General features: G+C 52.5%; 1 protein-coding gene across 1 annotated transcript in view; it reads left to right on the forward strand.

Annotated features, from left to right (window-relative positions):
- Positions 1-4,035: 4,035 nt before the first annotated feature.
- The window catches only part of LHFPL7 (LHFPL tetraspan subfamily member 7), a 59,039-nt gene continuing 47,664 nt past the window's right edge, over positions 4,036-15,410 (forward strand). The window contains exons 1-2 of the mRNA XM_014255145.2: positions 4,036-4,323; positions 14,246-14,384. Coding sequence (XP_014110620.2) covers positions 4,036-4,323; positions 14,246-14,384 — 427 coding nt within the window. The remainder of the gene's footprint in view (positions 4,324-14,245; positions 14,385-15,410) is intronic.

The raw sequence follows: 15,410 nt of genomic DNA on the forward strand, positions 1-15,410 counted from the left end.
CGTCCCGTGAGCAGCAGCGACAGAGAGCCCTGACGGCAGCGGACACTGTCCTGAAAGCAGGGGACAGCGGGAGAGAGCCGTGGCAGGGCCGTGAGAGCCGAGGCGTCCCGCAGAGCGTCCTCAGGACGTGTCCCAAAATGTCCCCTTCGGCCATGGGGGCCGCAGCAGAGGGGACGGACAGATAGATGGACAAATGGACAGCCGGACACCCCTGGCCCCTGTCCGAGCTCCCGCCCGGAGTCTGAGGGCTCTGCAGTGCGGGTCCCAGGGCCCTGCAGGCCGTGTCGTCGCTGTCTGCAGGACATGCCTGGCCGCGTCCAGGAATGCGGCAGCTCCTTCATTCCATGGCACCGCCGTGTCCTGCACAACCAGAAATCCCTGCTCGGGACGGGGGGACACCGCCGGCCTCTGGGGATCGATGTTCGATAAGTCACTTCCGTCTGAGTCCCGAATCCTGCCACAAAAATCCTCTTAATCATCATCCCGAGACAAATCTGCTCTTCCCTCACCTGCCGAGGACGTTTGTCACCGTGTCACACAGGTGACACCATCGCACAGGTCGATATCCGAGAAGACGATCTCTGATCTAAAAGCTTTACAAACACTTTGTAGACTGTGATTACAAATTCAGGTTTATGTGTGAGGAAAGAGAGGCTCAGAGGCAGAGGTGCCATCCCCGTATCACCCCGGATCGATGCCGTGTCACCGCTGTGCCGTGTAACTGTCCTGCCCTCGCTGCCTGAGCCATGCCAAAATGATGTAATTAATAATCATTGCGTGAGTTTCTGCACCGTCTTTCATCCAAGCATTCCAAAGCTCTTTACAAACACTCAGTAATTAAGACTCATAAATTGTATAAAAGGTATATGGGGATCTTCCAGGGCTGGGATGGAGCTGTCTCCTGGGTGGGGTGGTGCTGATGATCAACACCCTGTAGCAACCGCATTTTCTCTTTTGATATTATTTTTGTTAACTGGTGCTCTTTGATACAGTTCTGTACACATGCCCAGAGGCTGGCTGGAGCATAATGAACTGTTCTATGTTGTTTCTGCATAATGAATGGAATTATTTAATTGGCACGTAACCTCAGAGACTGCTAATAGACTAAAATATTCCAAAGATGAGCGAATTGTAAAGAATGGGATGACTCAGGGAGCTCTAAATTAACATCTTCTGCCAAAAATTTTGCACTGGTCCTCTTAGGTTTTAGGGTATATATGAGGGTGGAACAAGGATGCAAGACAAGAGTTTGAGAAGAATTACCTTCCCTGGACTGAAATTTTCTCTCATTTTTGGGAATGCAGAGGGGCTGAAGCTCCAATCCAGAGTTGCTCATTCAGCCTGGATCTGGATCTGAACTGGAAGTGTGAGTGACAGCAGGTGCTGGAGTCTTTAACAGAACATGGCAGGTTAATTATCTGAGCAATCGGTTACGTATGACTTCAGGACATGGGTTGGCCAATGTCAGAGAAGCTGAGGGACTCCTCCCTAAATTAAAATTTAAAAAAACAAGAAAAAGCTGTCTAATTGCTTGATTTTTTTTCCTCTCCACAGCTAGAAAAATAAGTAAACTTTAATATTTGAAAATATATGAATGGAATGATCATGTTTGGGCAGATGTAATAAAGCAGAACAAGACTTTGTTGCCTCGGATAATTAATCACAGGGCACTGCTCTGCTAAATTATAGCACAAAAACACAAATGTAACACATGTTAGAGGCCATTCCCATTTCTCCCATCTTTGGGACAGTCCATTTATTCCCATGATGTTGGAATTATCTCTCTTATATAGAATTCTCACTACTTTGGGAATACAAATACCAAAAAATATATGAGTAAAGGAATTTAAGAGCTGAGATCTTACTCTGGAATAAATAATACTGTCCTAAACACATGAGGAGTCAAAAATGTATTTGTACAGAAATTCACAGCACCTTTCAATTAGAGATTTGTATTTTTCTCCAATTTTTTTTTTTTTTTTTAATGGGAAAACAAGTGTCTGCATGCACAGACAAAATTCCTGGCAAATTTGCTGTGGCTGACCTCAGTCCATGAACCCTCCTGGGAATGGGAACCTGTGCTGAGCGTTTCAAGGAGGGGAATTCTCCCACATCCCAGCCTGGCAAAAATTAACTGCTTTTATTAAAACATTGCAATCCCTCCCTGTCTCCTTCCACTGAGCTCCCAAAAGAGGAAGGTTTGTTCCTCCTTGCCTGGGCACAAGCAAAGGGTGAAGAGTCTCTGTCTGACTCTCAGTGGGTGAGTTAAAACTTGAGGTTTGAAATGTAAAATTGAGCAAAAAGGTAAAAAAAAGGTTCACTCCCAGCAAGAAGAGCTGTGTTGGTGGCATCTGCTGCAGATGTGCTGGACAGCAAAGCTCTGGGAAGCAGCACTGAGCAGGAGAAAGCAGAAAATGCCCCACTCCAAGGTCCTGAGCTCTTCCCAGCCCTGCTGCAGGCTGCTGCTGCAGGAACAGAGCCTTTTCTGCAGGGCTTTGGAGCCACTCTGGAATTATTCTGAATTAGTGAAAGCAAATGGGCTCGTTGGCACCTCCACTCTGCTCAGATGGCATCGCCAGCGCTGTGTGGGACTCACCTCACATGACCTTTCTCCAATCCACAGAATTTTTCCCAAATTCTTGGCCGTTCTATGGCACAATAAATACTTGAAAAATAATAATCTAGTTTAACACCGTATTCTGTTTCTCTGTTCTTTTTTTCCCCAGCTTTTGCTTTTCTAGATGCCTCAAGGAGTACAAGAAGCGATGGAGCACATTACAGCAGTTGGGTATTTCTTCAAACCAGGAATATGGAGGAAGAAAACAAGGCTGAGTGTGATTTTCGGAATTACTGAAGTCACAGGACGAGCAGCATCCGCGGCATTTCTGAATGCAGGACACAGACACACCCCAGTGAAGCCAAGACGCTGTGTGCAGACAGAGCCGCAGCGTGTTACCGGAGGCTTTGCCCGTGAATTCAGCTGTACGAGAGGATGATTTGCCGTCGCTGCTACAGCACTCCGGGCGCACACCAGGAGAGGGTGCCAAGCCCCCGGCTTCTGCTGCCGGAATCCGCACGGGCTTCCCAGGACTCTCCGAGCCCTCTCCAAGCGCTGCGCTTAAAACACCAACCAACGCACCCTGGATCTGAAGGAAAACCTATTTTTTTGACCAAAAGCCGCCCAAATGTTTTTAACTGTTTCAGCGCTATCGGCAGTAAGTGCCCGAAACCCGCCAGAGGACATTAGCGTAGGATAAAGATATTTTTTGCTACATTTTAAAAAGGATCTGATTCTTTATGATGGACGTGGGACCGCTCGGAGGAACAGCTGAGCTCCTGAGAGCGAGAAAACCCGTAAGAGCTGTGAGGCACAAACATAAGACATCAATCTGTGCTGCACAGACACCGTGAGGTTTAGCAGGAATAAAACCTCATCCATGAAGTTTTTAGAATGACTCTTATAAAAATCCATCTGCACTGGGAGGCGCAGCTTTTACACCTCAAGTAAGCGCAGGTTCCCGGGCAGCCGCTCCACGATACCTTGGAGAAACCTGCGGGATTAGAGGATAACACTGCCCGAGCGAGCAGACCCCGCTCCGAGACCTCCCTGCCGCGGAGGGTCTCAATCCTCCCGCGTTCCCCACGCGTGTCCCCGTCCGGGAGAGCTGCAGGAGCGGAGCGCAGCATCGCCATCTGCGGCCACGGAGGCAGGGTTAAAAATACCGCCGATAATTAACCGCAGGAATAACTCGACTCTTTGGGGGCCGCTGCGCAGCCTGCAGCGGGCAGAGAAACGGCCTGAAACGCCCCAGAACCGTGCGCACAGGTGACCCCGCTCCCCCCGCCCCGGATTCCCCCCGCCCGCCGCGGGTGTCGCAACCGCACCCGTCCTCAGCCGCGCCCCGCGGGGGGGGCGGCGCAGGGAGCGCGCAGGGAACGCGCAGGGAGCGCGCAGAGAGAGCGCAGGGAGGGCGCAGGGGCGCGGGCAGCCCAGCCGGCCCCGCGCCCGGCCCCGCCGGCCGCCCCGCGCCGCCGATGCTGTCGGTGCCGGTGCCGGTGGCGGGCGCGGGGGCGGCGCGGGGCGCGGGCTCCCTGCCCCGCCGGCGCACCATGTGCAGCGGTGTCGGCTGTTTCTGGGCGCTGCCCTCCGCCGGCCTCCTGCCCGCCTGTGCCGCCGCCTTCCTCTCGCCGGCCTGGCTGCTGCCCCCGGCCCGCCCCCCCGCCGGATTCGGCTTGCTCTGGCGCTGCGCCGGGCCGCCCCGTGGCTGCCACGGCTCCGCCGGCCCCGGCGGCTTCGGAGACATCCCCTCCGGTTCCTGGCAGGTGAGCGCCTCCCCGCCGCTGCACCCTCCACCGCCTCTCACGGGCTCCCCGGCATCCCCCGTCAGCCCCCCGACATCCCTCCTGCCCTTCCCTGGACTCTCCGGCATCTGCCATCACCTCCCCGACATCACCCATGTCTGCTTCTGGCTCTCCGGCATCTCTCATCACCTTCCCGGCACATCCCGTCACCTCCCCGGCATTCCCCCCGCCTGCTTCGAGCTCCCCAGCGTCCCCCATCACTTCCCCTGCATCCTCCCCTTGCCTGCTCTGGGCCCCCCGGCGTCACCCCATCATCTCCTTGCATCCCCCCAGACCTGCTCCAGGCTCTCCAGCATCTCTGTGTCTTCCTCACGTCTCTAAGATCCCCCATCACCACCCCAGCGCCCCTTGTCCTGTCTTCTAGCCCTCCTCCAGCATCCCTCTCCTGCCCAGAGCATTCCAGGCATCTCCTGCATCCCCCGTCCTGCCCTCGAGCATCCTCTGCATCTCCTCGTGCTCTCTCCAGCATCCCTTTCATCCTCTGCATCCCACCCTTCTTGCCTCTGAGCATCTCCTCAGCTCCCCTTGGGTATCCCGTGGTCCCTGTGGTGGTCACATCCCTCTGTGGGATGCTTGGCTGTTCTTGGGGTGCTGCATGGAACCTCTGTGCCAGCGTGGTCAGTGGAGCCCCAGCGTGGCCACGGTGCTGACCGGGCACCCTGCCCTGCCGGGGCCCCAAATCCCTCCGGCCTGCCCGGGCTGGCTCCTGCAGGGTGTGCGGGAGGGACTCAGCAGGAAGCTGGAGAGGTTTCTGTGCTCCCCAGCGGGGCTCTGAGCATCACTGGCCGGCTGAGTTTGCTGTGCAGGAGGGAGCAGGGAGGTGGCTGGAACCGCTCTTCCTGGGACACGTGGATCCAGAAATCGAGCCTGGATGTGGAGGACCGTGGCTGTCCCCCTGCCCGGTCACCCGGGGTGATGCCCTTGCCAGGTTTTGGGAATGAAGGGGGCGCAGACCCCTGGGTCCCGGGGGTTGCCGTGGTGTCCCGGGGTGACAGCCGCCCGTCACACTGGGTGTGTGCAGGGACCGCACAAAGCCCGGCCCCGGCATCCCACCGCCCGCTTGCCCCTGTCCTTTCTCCCTCCTCTCCCTTCATTCTTAGCTTACCCCGAGGCTGTGAGTGTGAAATCCCTGCCTCTGCTCGGAACACACGAGCTTGGACTCGATCCAGGTCACAGTGTGGCAGCATCCCCAAACCGGGGCTGCATCCCCGGGAGGTCGTGGCTGTGCCGGGCACAAAGGGTGTCAGCAGCTGTATTTCTCAGCCTGCCATGGAGCTGCGCTGTTATCTCTCCCAGGACACCAGGTCTGCGTGTGATTGCTTAAATCTCATCACGGTCCTTAAAATTGGCATTAGAGACAAATATTGTGAATTGCAAAGAAAAGAACCAGCTGTATAAACTCCTTCCTATTTATATAAAAAGGTGCAAAAATGCTCTTGTTTCCATGAGCTGGCCTTTGTTCAGATGTTTTTGCAAATGTGATGCAGATAAACACTTCCAAGTAATAACAAACTTTAAAGATAAGAACGAAGCTCAGCAGTGACTCCTTTGAACGAGCTTCAGCCTCTGGAAACACTGAGATCCCGAATATAATGCAGCACAAAGTCTCTGAGTTCCTGAGCTTGGGCTGAGGAAGAGATGAATAATCACAGCACTGAGGGGAGTTTGCAGGGCATTTTGGTGACATGTCCATGTCACCTTTATTAATACCACCCAAATAATTAACGAACAACCGGACTCTTTCAGAGGAGAGTACTCCCTCACCAGCTTTCTGCCACGATGAGGGGGAGAATACCTGTTGTGACAGTTATTTGATGGGCTGGAATATAATAAAATAGTCCTGATAGCTTTGCTGAGGCAGGCGACAGCTTTGGCTTTCTTGCATGAGCAGCCTCCGAGCCCGCACGCCTTGCTGCTCAGCACGGGGGGAGCCGAGTGCTGGGAACGCACGAGTTCAAGCAGGAGATTTCTCTCCGTTTTGGAGAGATGGGGAAATCGTGGCTCTTTTTTCTTTGCTTTCAGAGTCGTGACGTTCATTTCCAATCTTTCCAGCTATCTGATGGGCAGCTTTCTCTTTAAATGAAAGCCGAACGTGGACAGGAATCTGGGAGCTCCTGAAAAGAGCCTGCAGCGCTTGCTCAAGTGGAGTTTGCTGGCAGGAGGAGGGTGGGAGCTGGGGCTGCCGGGGGCTAAAGGAGCTAAAGCTGATGTGGGGCTCAGGAGCTTTTCTAGAGTGGAGCTGGTGGCACACCTGGGGATGCTGAGCAGACCTGGGGAGGATGCTGAGCAGACCTGGGGAGGATGCTGAGCATACCTGGGGAGGATGCTGAGCATACCTGGGGAGGATGCCCACCCACAGCCGGGATGTCCATCCCTGGGGAACATTGCTCCTTTAGTTTCCCCGCAGCGTGCAGGCTTGGTGCTGGTCCCTTCTCTAATGTGCCGATTTGTTGAAGGGGTGGGGGAGCATTCAGTCCTGCAAATGATCCTTAATGCCAGTTGTGTGTGCACTTGGGGGATTATGTTAATCACGCTACAAATGATGCTTTGAATCATGTCTGGAGGTTAATTAACATGCCTTTCTTCTCTTAAGAGGGCCTTCATGTCTGCTTAGAGTTGCTGGCTTTTTTCTGCTTCCTTTCATAATTACTTTGCAGCTCTCTAATATCATGGGTACCTTTAATTTAACCCTGTCAGTGCGGCTGGGGCTTTGCATTGAGCTCGGCATCATGATGGTTTTTTGATGGGGTGGAGTATAATAAAATATCCCTGATGGCCACAGATGTTGTGGACAGGCTGAGACCTTGCAGGAGCTGATGGAAACTGGAGAGGATTTGGCTGGAGCCAGAGAGGAGAAAGGATGGTGATGGTGATATTGCCCAGCCAATTTGTGAGTGAGGCCCTTAGGATCTGTTGTGGGATGACTTGGAGCTGTGAGGGCTGGAGAGGAACATCTCAAGGTGTGCAGGTACCCTGGGGAGAGGGAATTGCTCTTGGGAGGCCAAAAAACAGGTGAACTTTTGAATTCTGAGTGGTTTCATTGCATCTCATGACTTTTCTTTTTCCTTGTGCCAAATCACTATGTACGTTCAAAATAGTGCTTCATCCTCAGTTAATTTATTTTCTCTTTCAGTGGGAGCATTTGGCTCATAGGTTCCTGTCTCAGTGCTGCACTTGGGAAGCTACTGCTGCCACATTTCAAATTTCTATTTTTATTTTTCCAGATAGTCTCCAATTATTTTCAGGCTTTGCCAAGCATGTAATCTAAAATAACAAAGAAGCTGATCAGCCCATGATATTCAGGTTAAAGCCACATGGACCATTTGCCTATGGAGCCAGTGATGCCATACTGGAGCAGAGCCCAAAATAACCTGCACAGGACAGGGGGGATGCTTTGCCCAACACCAGCAGTTCCTTGAGTGTGTCTTTCCTGGGTTTTAGAGCAGGACTTGAAAAGATTCAGCAAAGCTTAGTGAAAGTGTACAATAAACTTGCTTACCCTTTTATTAAATCTTCATTGCCGGTTTCTTACTGCATCACTTCAGCCCTGGGTCCCTGATGTCATCTGGGCTTTGCCCATGAGGCCAGGTTTGCAGAGTAGGTACACAGCAGCCCCAACCCCAGTGGATACTCATGGAGATGGGGAAAAATCAGTCACTCTGTGGAAAATCTGTCACTCCTCTTGTAGCACAGGCTCTGGAATTAGGGACAGGTGCAGCGTGACCCAAGCGGGAACTTGTGCGTGTGCTGCCTCTCAGGCAGAGTCTGCTCTGCCTCCAGTCACGTATTAGGCCAGCACATTAACTTGGGATTATCAGGAAATCAACTTTTAGCTCCTCATCCTAAGAACTTCCCAAGAGACCAGACTGTCTGCCAGTCCATTTGATTTTTAATTGCACTTACACAACCTTGGCGAGAGTTGTAAGCACTAAGAGTAAGGAATTCTTGACATCACCACCTTCATGCACATTACCCAGAGCAGACTTTACCTTCTTTCATCAGCCACCCAGAGTTTCCTGACCTACATTAACAGGACTGAAAATACCCGGTGTTGGGGAAATCCGTAATTCCTGAGCTGTGGCCCCACATTTCAGTGCCCAAGCCACAAACCACCACTGAGACTCACTGACCTGCTCTCAGCTAAGCTGGGCTGAAAGGAGTGCTGAGACAGGAGCACCTTAAGGGTGGGCTGTGGGAGGTCAAGTTGATTGAAAATGCAGTCAGGCTGCTCCCAGGATTAGTTCTGTCCATTGCTCTCAGAGGGAGAGGGAAGCTGCTTTGCTTGAACAAAGAGGTGGTGTCAGTCTCGGGGCTGGGGCTGGGCAGCAGCCGGGGCTCAGCTGAGCTGTGGCCAGACCTGGCAGTGATGGTCGGGTCACACAGGGTCATCTGCCCACACACCCCCTCCTCAAAGGGCAAATCCTGAACTCTGCACCTCCGGAAGGGCATCCCTGGGCACGTCAGAGTCATTCTGGAATGAGCATTGCATTTCCCCTTTGCAGACCCAGAGCAGAGTCTGGCCCTGGCTGGCAGGGACATTCTGACAGTGGGACAATTCCCTCCATCCTCTTGAGGCTGCAAATCCCACTCTTCCCAGGCTCCTCCTCTGGATTTGTGAGGAAAAGCCAGATGGGCGAGCTGTGTGACCCGCGGGGCATTCCCTGGCCACGGGGATGAGCCCGGCTCGGCTGCCAGCGCCAGGAAAGGGCTTATCCCAGGGAAGGATAATGACAGAGTGAAGGGAAGAAGGGCTGATCTCGTACCCAGCACAGTGCACTGCTTGCTGCCTAATTAAAATTTCATTAAGTTGGTTCGAATCCCTTGATGGAGGTCACAGGCACACCATTGATGTGCTAATGTCTTACTTTTCCCTTTTTTTCTGTCTTTCACTACTATCCATCATCCTCTTAGATAAAGCAGTGCCATTAGGAACTGCTTTCCAGCATCCCCAGATGCAATGGCACCGAAAGAAAGACGGCTATAATTCATCAGACGTATTATCTGTCTCTTATTTTCTCTCTGATTAAAAAAAATGCCTTTCCCCCACCCCTTGAATCAGTTTGGGCATTAATCCCTCTGGTCTTCTGTTGAATATGTTGGTGAGCTGGGAATTGGAAAAGTTACCTGGAAGGCCAGAACTGGCTGAGCTTTGTTTTAGTGGAGGTGGTGCTGAATTTTCTGCAAAAGCAGCTAAATCTGGGCTGGGGAGAGATACCCCCTGTACATGTTGTGGTGTGGGCAGGTCCCCATCCACCAAATCCTGCATTTGAAGGAGAAGAAATGAGGGCTGGAGCCTCCTCTGCATCCCTGTGGCTCAGGCCGAAACATCCCAGCTCAGGGGATTGAGACATCAACCACCTCCCTGGTGGCATCACACAGGGAGCTCTGCACTGTTCCCTGGTTTGGGGACAGGATAACTGTGGGCACTTCCCAGCGTTCCTGGGCAGGGATGGCGTTTTCTGGGAGCAGGATGGACAGGGAAGATCAAACAGGCAGGAGAAAGCTTTCAGATGGTGCCCAAAGGAAGGGAATTGCTGGGGAGGAGCTGAGGATGAGTGGGATCCTCTTCCTGGATTTAATGGCTTTAATGCCGCCCAGATGGAGAATGTTTGTTTCTGTGTCTCCTGTGGGGGAAATACGAACGAGCTGCGAGGCTCCATCCACCCACCCCGCACGCAGCGGCTCCCACGTGGAGATCCCTGGCTTTTACTGAGGTTCCCTCTGCCAGAGGAGAAGGCTGAGGGGGCACTTGCCCAGCGGCCTCCCGGGTGCTGCCAACATTCCTGCAAATCCCAAAGCTCAGGCCCCCACTCAGCACCTCCATCCAGCACCAGTTTGGCTTTTTAACAAAGTTAAAATCTTGGTGTCCATTTGGTTTCTACATCTGCAGGTGCAGCAGTACTCACTTTAACCCCAGAACATATTCCCATAAGGAGTATTTGATCACACAGAGCTCTGATAGGAAAGGGTTGCATTTAAAAATGCAACTGTTTGGATTAATTTTGCCACCTCTTCTCTTACAGTTGACTTTACAGTTCTTCTCCAGCTCATTTGGAGTTTCTTAAGTATTTTCTCTCAACAGATGCCCCCAAAAAGCCAGAAATACTATGACCTTCACTTTCTTTTTCTCACTGAGCCTGTGATTTTATTTCCCATTTATTTAGGGCATTTATTTTCTGCCCCCATTTCCAAAGATGCTGAAGCATCTGAGCAGGGCTGGAACACCCCAGCAGTCTGTAGCCTTGTCCTCAGCCTGCTGCTCTGGGTACCACAGGCCCCATCCAGGATGGCAGCTGTTGGGGGTGGTCAAGTGCCAACGAATAAATTGCATTAATAAACTAATGTGCACCATGACCCAGTTCATAGTGATGGCAGGAGCTTTGCCAGGTTGGTTTATCTCTGCTGAACCAAACACCAGCTACTGTTTCTCAGCACTGAAAACTGGACTGGAGTTTATTTTCCCTCTCCCCTGCTTGCTTTAATGCTGCCTTTCAAAGATGAGTTAACTTTTAAAAAGTTTTCATTATGGATATTAAGGAGTTCTTCCCAGGATAGCCATTATGTGACATTTTAATTTTGATTTTTCTGGTGAATGAAACAACAGCAGATTTATTGCTTAGTGAATGGCCCAGCCATGGCATGTGTCAGACCTGTAAAACACTAAAATAACGGGCAGGGGATTGTTGTTAATCAGAATTTATTATGCTACATAAAGGCATATTTACAGTCCCACCAGGGGACGATTAATTTGTTTGGGGATAAACAATTAATCTCCCTGGGAGTAGGAACAGAAAATCTGACACGGTTTTATGCCTTTTCCCAGCATGGCAGAGGCAGGATTGCTCACAGCCTCCCTGGGGGCATCTCCCTGGCACTGCCAGGGGTCAGCAATGCCTTGGGATGGGCAGCCCTGCTTCTCCCTGGCAGGGTTTGCACTGGGTGCTGTGCTCTTTACTGGGATAAATTGTTTTTTTCCTGCCTTGCTGAGCTGGGCTGTCACAAGCAGCCTCCTGCCTCCCCATTATTCCTCCCCACCCTGCCTATTTTTGGGTTTCAGCCTTTGCATCTGTTTCCTGCATCCTCTCCTTTCTGCTCAAGATGCAACAGGCACAAACAGGGAGGAGAGAGGGAGGTGGGAAGAATTTCAGCTGCTATTCTTTGGTACCTTTGCTCTATGTACTTCTTCAAACTTAAGCCTTCTTATTTCTCTTTGAAAGCAGCTTTTTGATCTTTGCAGGAGCAGCTCCAGTACAGGGCAGGAGCACTTGGGATAATTCCCAGCTGAGGCCCTGGAAAGGTTATGACAAAAACAAAATTTCTGGTTTCCAAAAGCATATGCAGAGTTTTGGCAGATAATGTCAGCACACACCCAGCAGAACGTGGGAGCCAGGCAGAGAGCAGTGCTGTGCCCTTTTCTACTGTCACATATTTTGGGGGCAGCTGTGGCCCTGCCACCCCTTCTGTCCCCAAGAGCTGCCTGGCAGCTGTTCTGTGGCTCAGCATTCCTGGCCCACGTGGCAGAACCCAAACCTCACCATTTTCCTTCACCTATTGCCCACACAAATTCCCTCACATTTATTCACGAGACCTTTGTTCCCATTGCCAAGGCCTGGCTGGATTTGGTGGGGTTTTGGCCATCCCTGTGCACATCAGGATGCTGCCAGCCATGAGACCACTCAGTCATGTTGCCAAACCCCGATGGCAGCTCCCAAACCACACCAGCGCTTCTGCCACTTTAACACTCACCTGCACCCATCCTGTTTGTGCCCTTTTCCTGTCACTTTGTCCTGAAAAAGACCTTCACACTTCTCCACAGGGATTAACAGTCTGAGCAGCTCATCAGTTGTTTCCAGCAGGAACTGTGAGTTTTTAGGGGATTTGAGCTACCACAATTAAGGAGAACCTAGATCATTAAAAATAATATGCTTCACAGAAGAGAGGAACCAGCCTGCTTCACAAGATCCCTTTCTGCTGAAAAATTCATTGCTTTAAATAATTAATGGTCCTTGCAAGGGAGGATGGTTTTGCTGGGCAGAAGGTGAAATACAGATGCCAGGCAGAGTAATCTTTTTTTTTTTTGTTATGAATCCAGATTTCCTAGCTATGCTGCTTCCCTGGGAGCAGTGAGGGAGCAGGGCTGTGGCTGCTTTCCCCATGGGGCCCCAGGCTGGGAGAATGTCTGTGCAATGGGGTCATCCACCCCATCCCAAACCCCATGGGGCCATCCTGGTGTAGGGACAGGGCAGGGGTCTTTGCTGGGGGTGTCCCAACCTTGTATCTTAAGCCCTGAAGCAGCACTTGTCTGTTCAGGTCTCAGTGGCTTGGAAGGCTCTGGAGAGGAGCAGCCATCCCTGCTGGAGCAGCCTCCCCATTTCTCTGGGTAGCTGTTTGCACTGCTGTTCCTTCTGCATTACATGTCAGGAATTCATTTATCGCTGGGACAGCATTTGCATTGCTCAGTGCATAAATAGGCTATAAATAAGATGCTGATTTCTAATCACTGCACAGCCCCAGGAGAAGCACTCACACCAGTGTGCCAGGCAGTGCCCACGCTGCCCTCGCCTGTTCCTCTCCAGCACCAGTGTGTCCCTTCTTGGAGCAGTGGCAGCTGCTGGCTGTGGCTGTGTCACCCAGCACCAGCCAGTCCAGCTGCTAAACACCAGCTCAGCAGTCAATAACAGAGGTAGGTGTAGGGCAGAGCCAGACCTGTGGGACAGCATCACTAGTGGGAGGGGGTTTTTAGCTGTTTGGATCCCTCATTGGCATCATAGGGTAAATAAAATTTCCCTTCCCTTGCTCAGCCTGCCTGTGGTACCTGCAGAATCATTTACATGCAGCAGATTGTTTGTAACCTCTTTGGTGAGGGGAGGTAAATGGAAACCTGTATTGGGGGTTGTTTCTGTAATAACCGTGGCTGCCCAAAAGCTCAGATAGAGCAGGGGAAATAAAAAAGGAAAAATGTGCATTGCTAACCAGAATGTCTCACTCTCACCAGGACAAAAGGGCTGGACAAGGGTGGAAGTGGGACCTGACCTCCTCAGAGCAGCTCCCACAAGGCTTTTCAGGAAGATGGGAATGAGACCTGCCTTGGAGCTGTGCTGCTTTAGAGAGCTGAGGCTGCTGTTACTGCACAGTGACTCACCAGAGCCAGCAGCATTCCCTGGAATTCGCTGGGAAGTGACAGGAATTGATGTGGCTGCTGCAGTGCTGGGACTGAGGTGTCCTCATGCTGTTTGAGTGCTGTCAGGAGCTGGGTGCTGGAGGAGGAAGGTCCCTCACTGCTCCCAGCCATGCCATGCCCCTGACTGGGCTGGCACGTGTCCCTGCTGGCACAGGGACCACCTTGTTGCCAGTGCCATCCCGCTGGTGAAAGAAATCACCTGCAATGGGGACAAAACCAGCAGCAGTGCAGTGATTGAACACCTGTACCCAAGGGCGAGCTGTTTTGCCATGAATTAGTGCTTTTCCCAGTTTTTATGCTGCTGGGGGTGGGAGCAGCCTGCCTTGTCAGCAGAGCTGCAATGAGAGCAGCAGTGGGATCCCAAAAATGCTCTTTGCCAGGCCTGCTGAGGCAGGTGCTCTCATGAGATCCATTTCAGTGCTCAGCAGAGGCACTGGCACATCATAGACATCCAATGGCACTTGTCTTAGGATGTGGCCTTTCATGCATGTCAGGCACTCGCAGTTGTCACTGTAGCCCCGGTTCCAGTAACCCCTGGGAGCAGGGGATGGCTGAACCTCGGTGAATTGAAGTGACAAAAGGTGGAAGGGGAAAGGTGGGAGAAGCTGCCCATGACAGGGCTCCAATCCCCACTTGCAGAGGAGGATTTCTGGGGGTGTGATGGTGGGGTGACCTCTCTGACAGCCCCGTGTGTCCTTTCAGACGAGTGCTGTGCTGTGTGCGGGTGGCTGTGCCCTGCTGGCCCTCAGCTCCCTGCTGGCCATCGTTGCTGTCCTGCTGCCCGGCGGAGCCTGCGAGCGCCGAGTCTGCACCCTGGCTGGCTACATACAGACAGCAGCAGGCAAGTGATGGGGCTTTGCTCTTTGGGGTGGAAAGATGGGGTGTCCTTTTGTGGCATCTTGGAGCTCAGCAGCATGAGGAGCTTGCAAACCCTAAGCAAGGGTGGGAGAAAAGCAAGTGGCCCTTCAGTTTAGTGATTGCTTCATGCATTCATCATAAAAGCTGCTGAACATCACCTCCAAACAGATGCACAGGTCTGTGGCAGAGCCTGGGCTGCAGGTCCCACTCACTGCTCCCAGCTCAGGATGTTGTGTAGGACAGGGGGCTGGAGTGAGTGAGGCTGTGTGCTGGCAGCGTGCTGCTGCACCTTCTGGGGTCCAGTTCCAGCTCTTTTGTTGAGCTTCTGGAGGGATTTCTCTCTCTGTGCTTTATGCCTGAGACAGGGGGTTGCCCAGCCTGTCCTGTATCTCCCCCAGGCAGCCCTCGTGATGCTGCATCCACTTAAAATTCCATTGCAATTGCCTGTGCTTCTGCCTCGGGGGAGTGCAGAGGTAGAGGGCAGGAGGCTGGGGAGGGACAAACCCCACTGGAGACTTGTCACCCCTGCAGGGAGCCATGTCCCTGAGTATTGGACCAAACCTCCCCAACTGGACGTGAGCCATAACAGGAGATTAATGCCTGTTTGTGTCCTTTCCTTGGAGAAATTCTCAGGGCCAGCCAGGCTTTGTTCTCTGCCTGGAAGCATTCAAGCTGCTTTGGGGGGAAATCCTGTTACATGCTCTCCTCTCCAGGGCTCATCCTGTGGGATCCGATTTGGGACAGATGGAGGTGGACAGATTTTAGCCATGGCTGCTCCCGCTCAGCCGGGCTCTGGGTCCATGGAGACAGCTGCTTGTGCCTGTCCCTTTCTCCCAGTTTGGAGAATCACATCTCTGCTGGTTGGTGGCCAGTGGGTCCCCTGGGTGTGGGACAGAGGCTGGGGGAGCCCCATGACAGCAGATCTCAGCCCGAGGGGGGTGACTCAGGGTGGCCTTGCAGGTCCCTGCAGGGGATAATTGGGGTAGAAAAGGATAACCCCACATTACCT

The sequence above is a fragment of the Pseudopodoces humilis genome, chromosome 23, assembly GCF_049639895.1.
Source record: "Pseudopodoces humilis isolate 2021_Gansu_Grassland_sample_001 chromosome 23, ASM4963989v1, whole genome shotgun sequence".
Lineage (NCBI taxonomy): Eukaryota > Metazoa > Chordata > Aves > Passeriformes > Paridae > Pseudopodoces > Pseudopodoces humilis.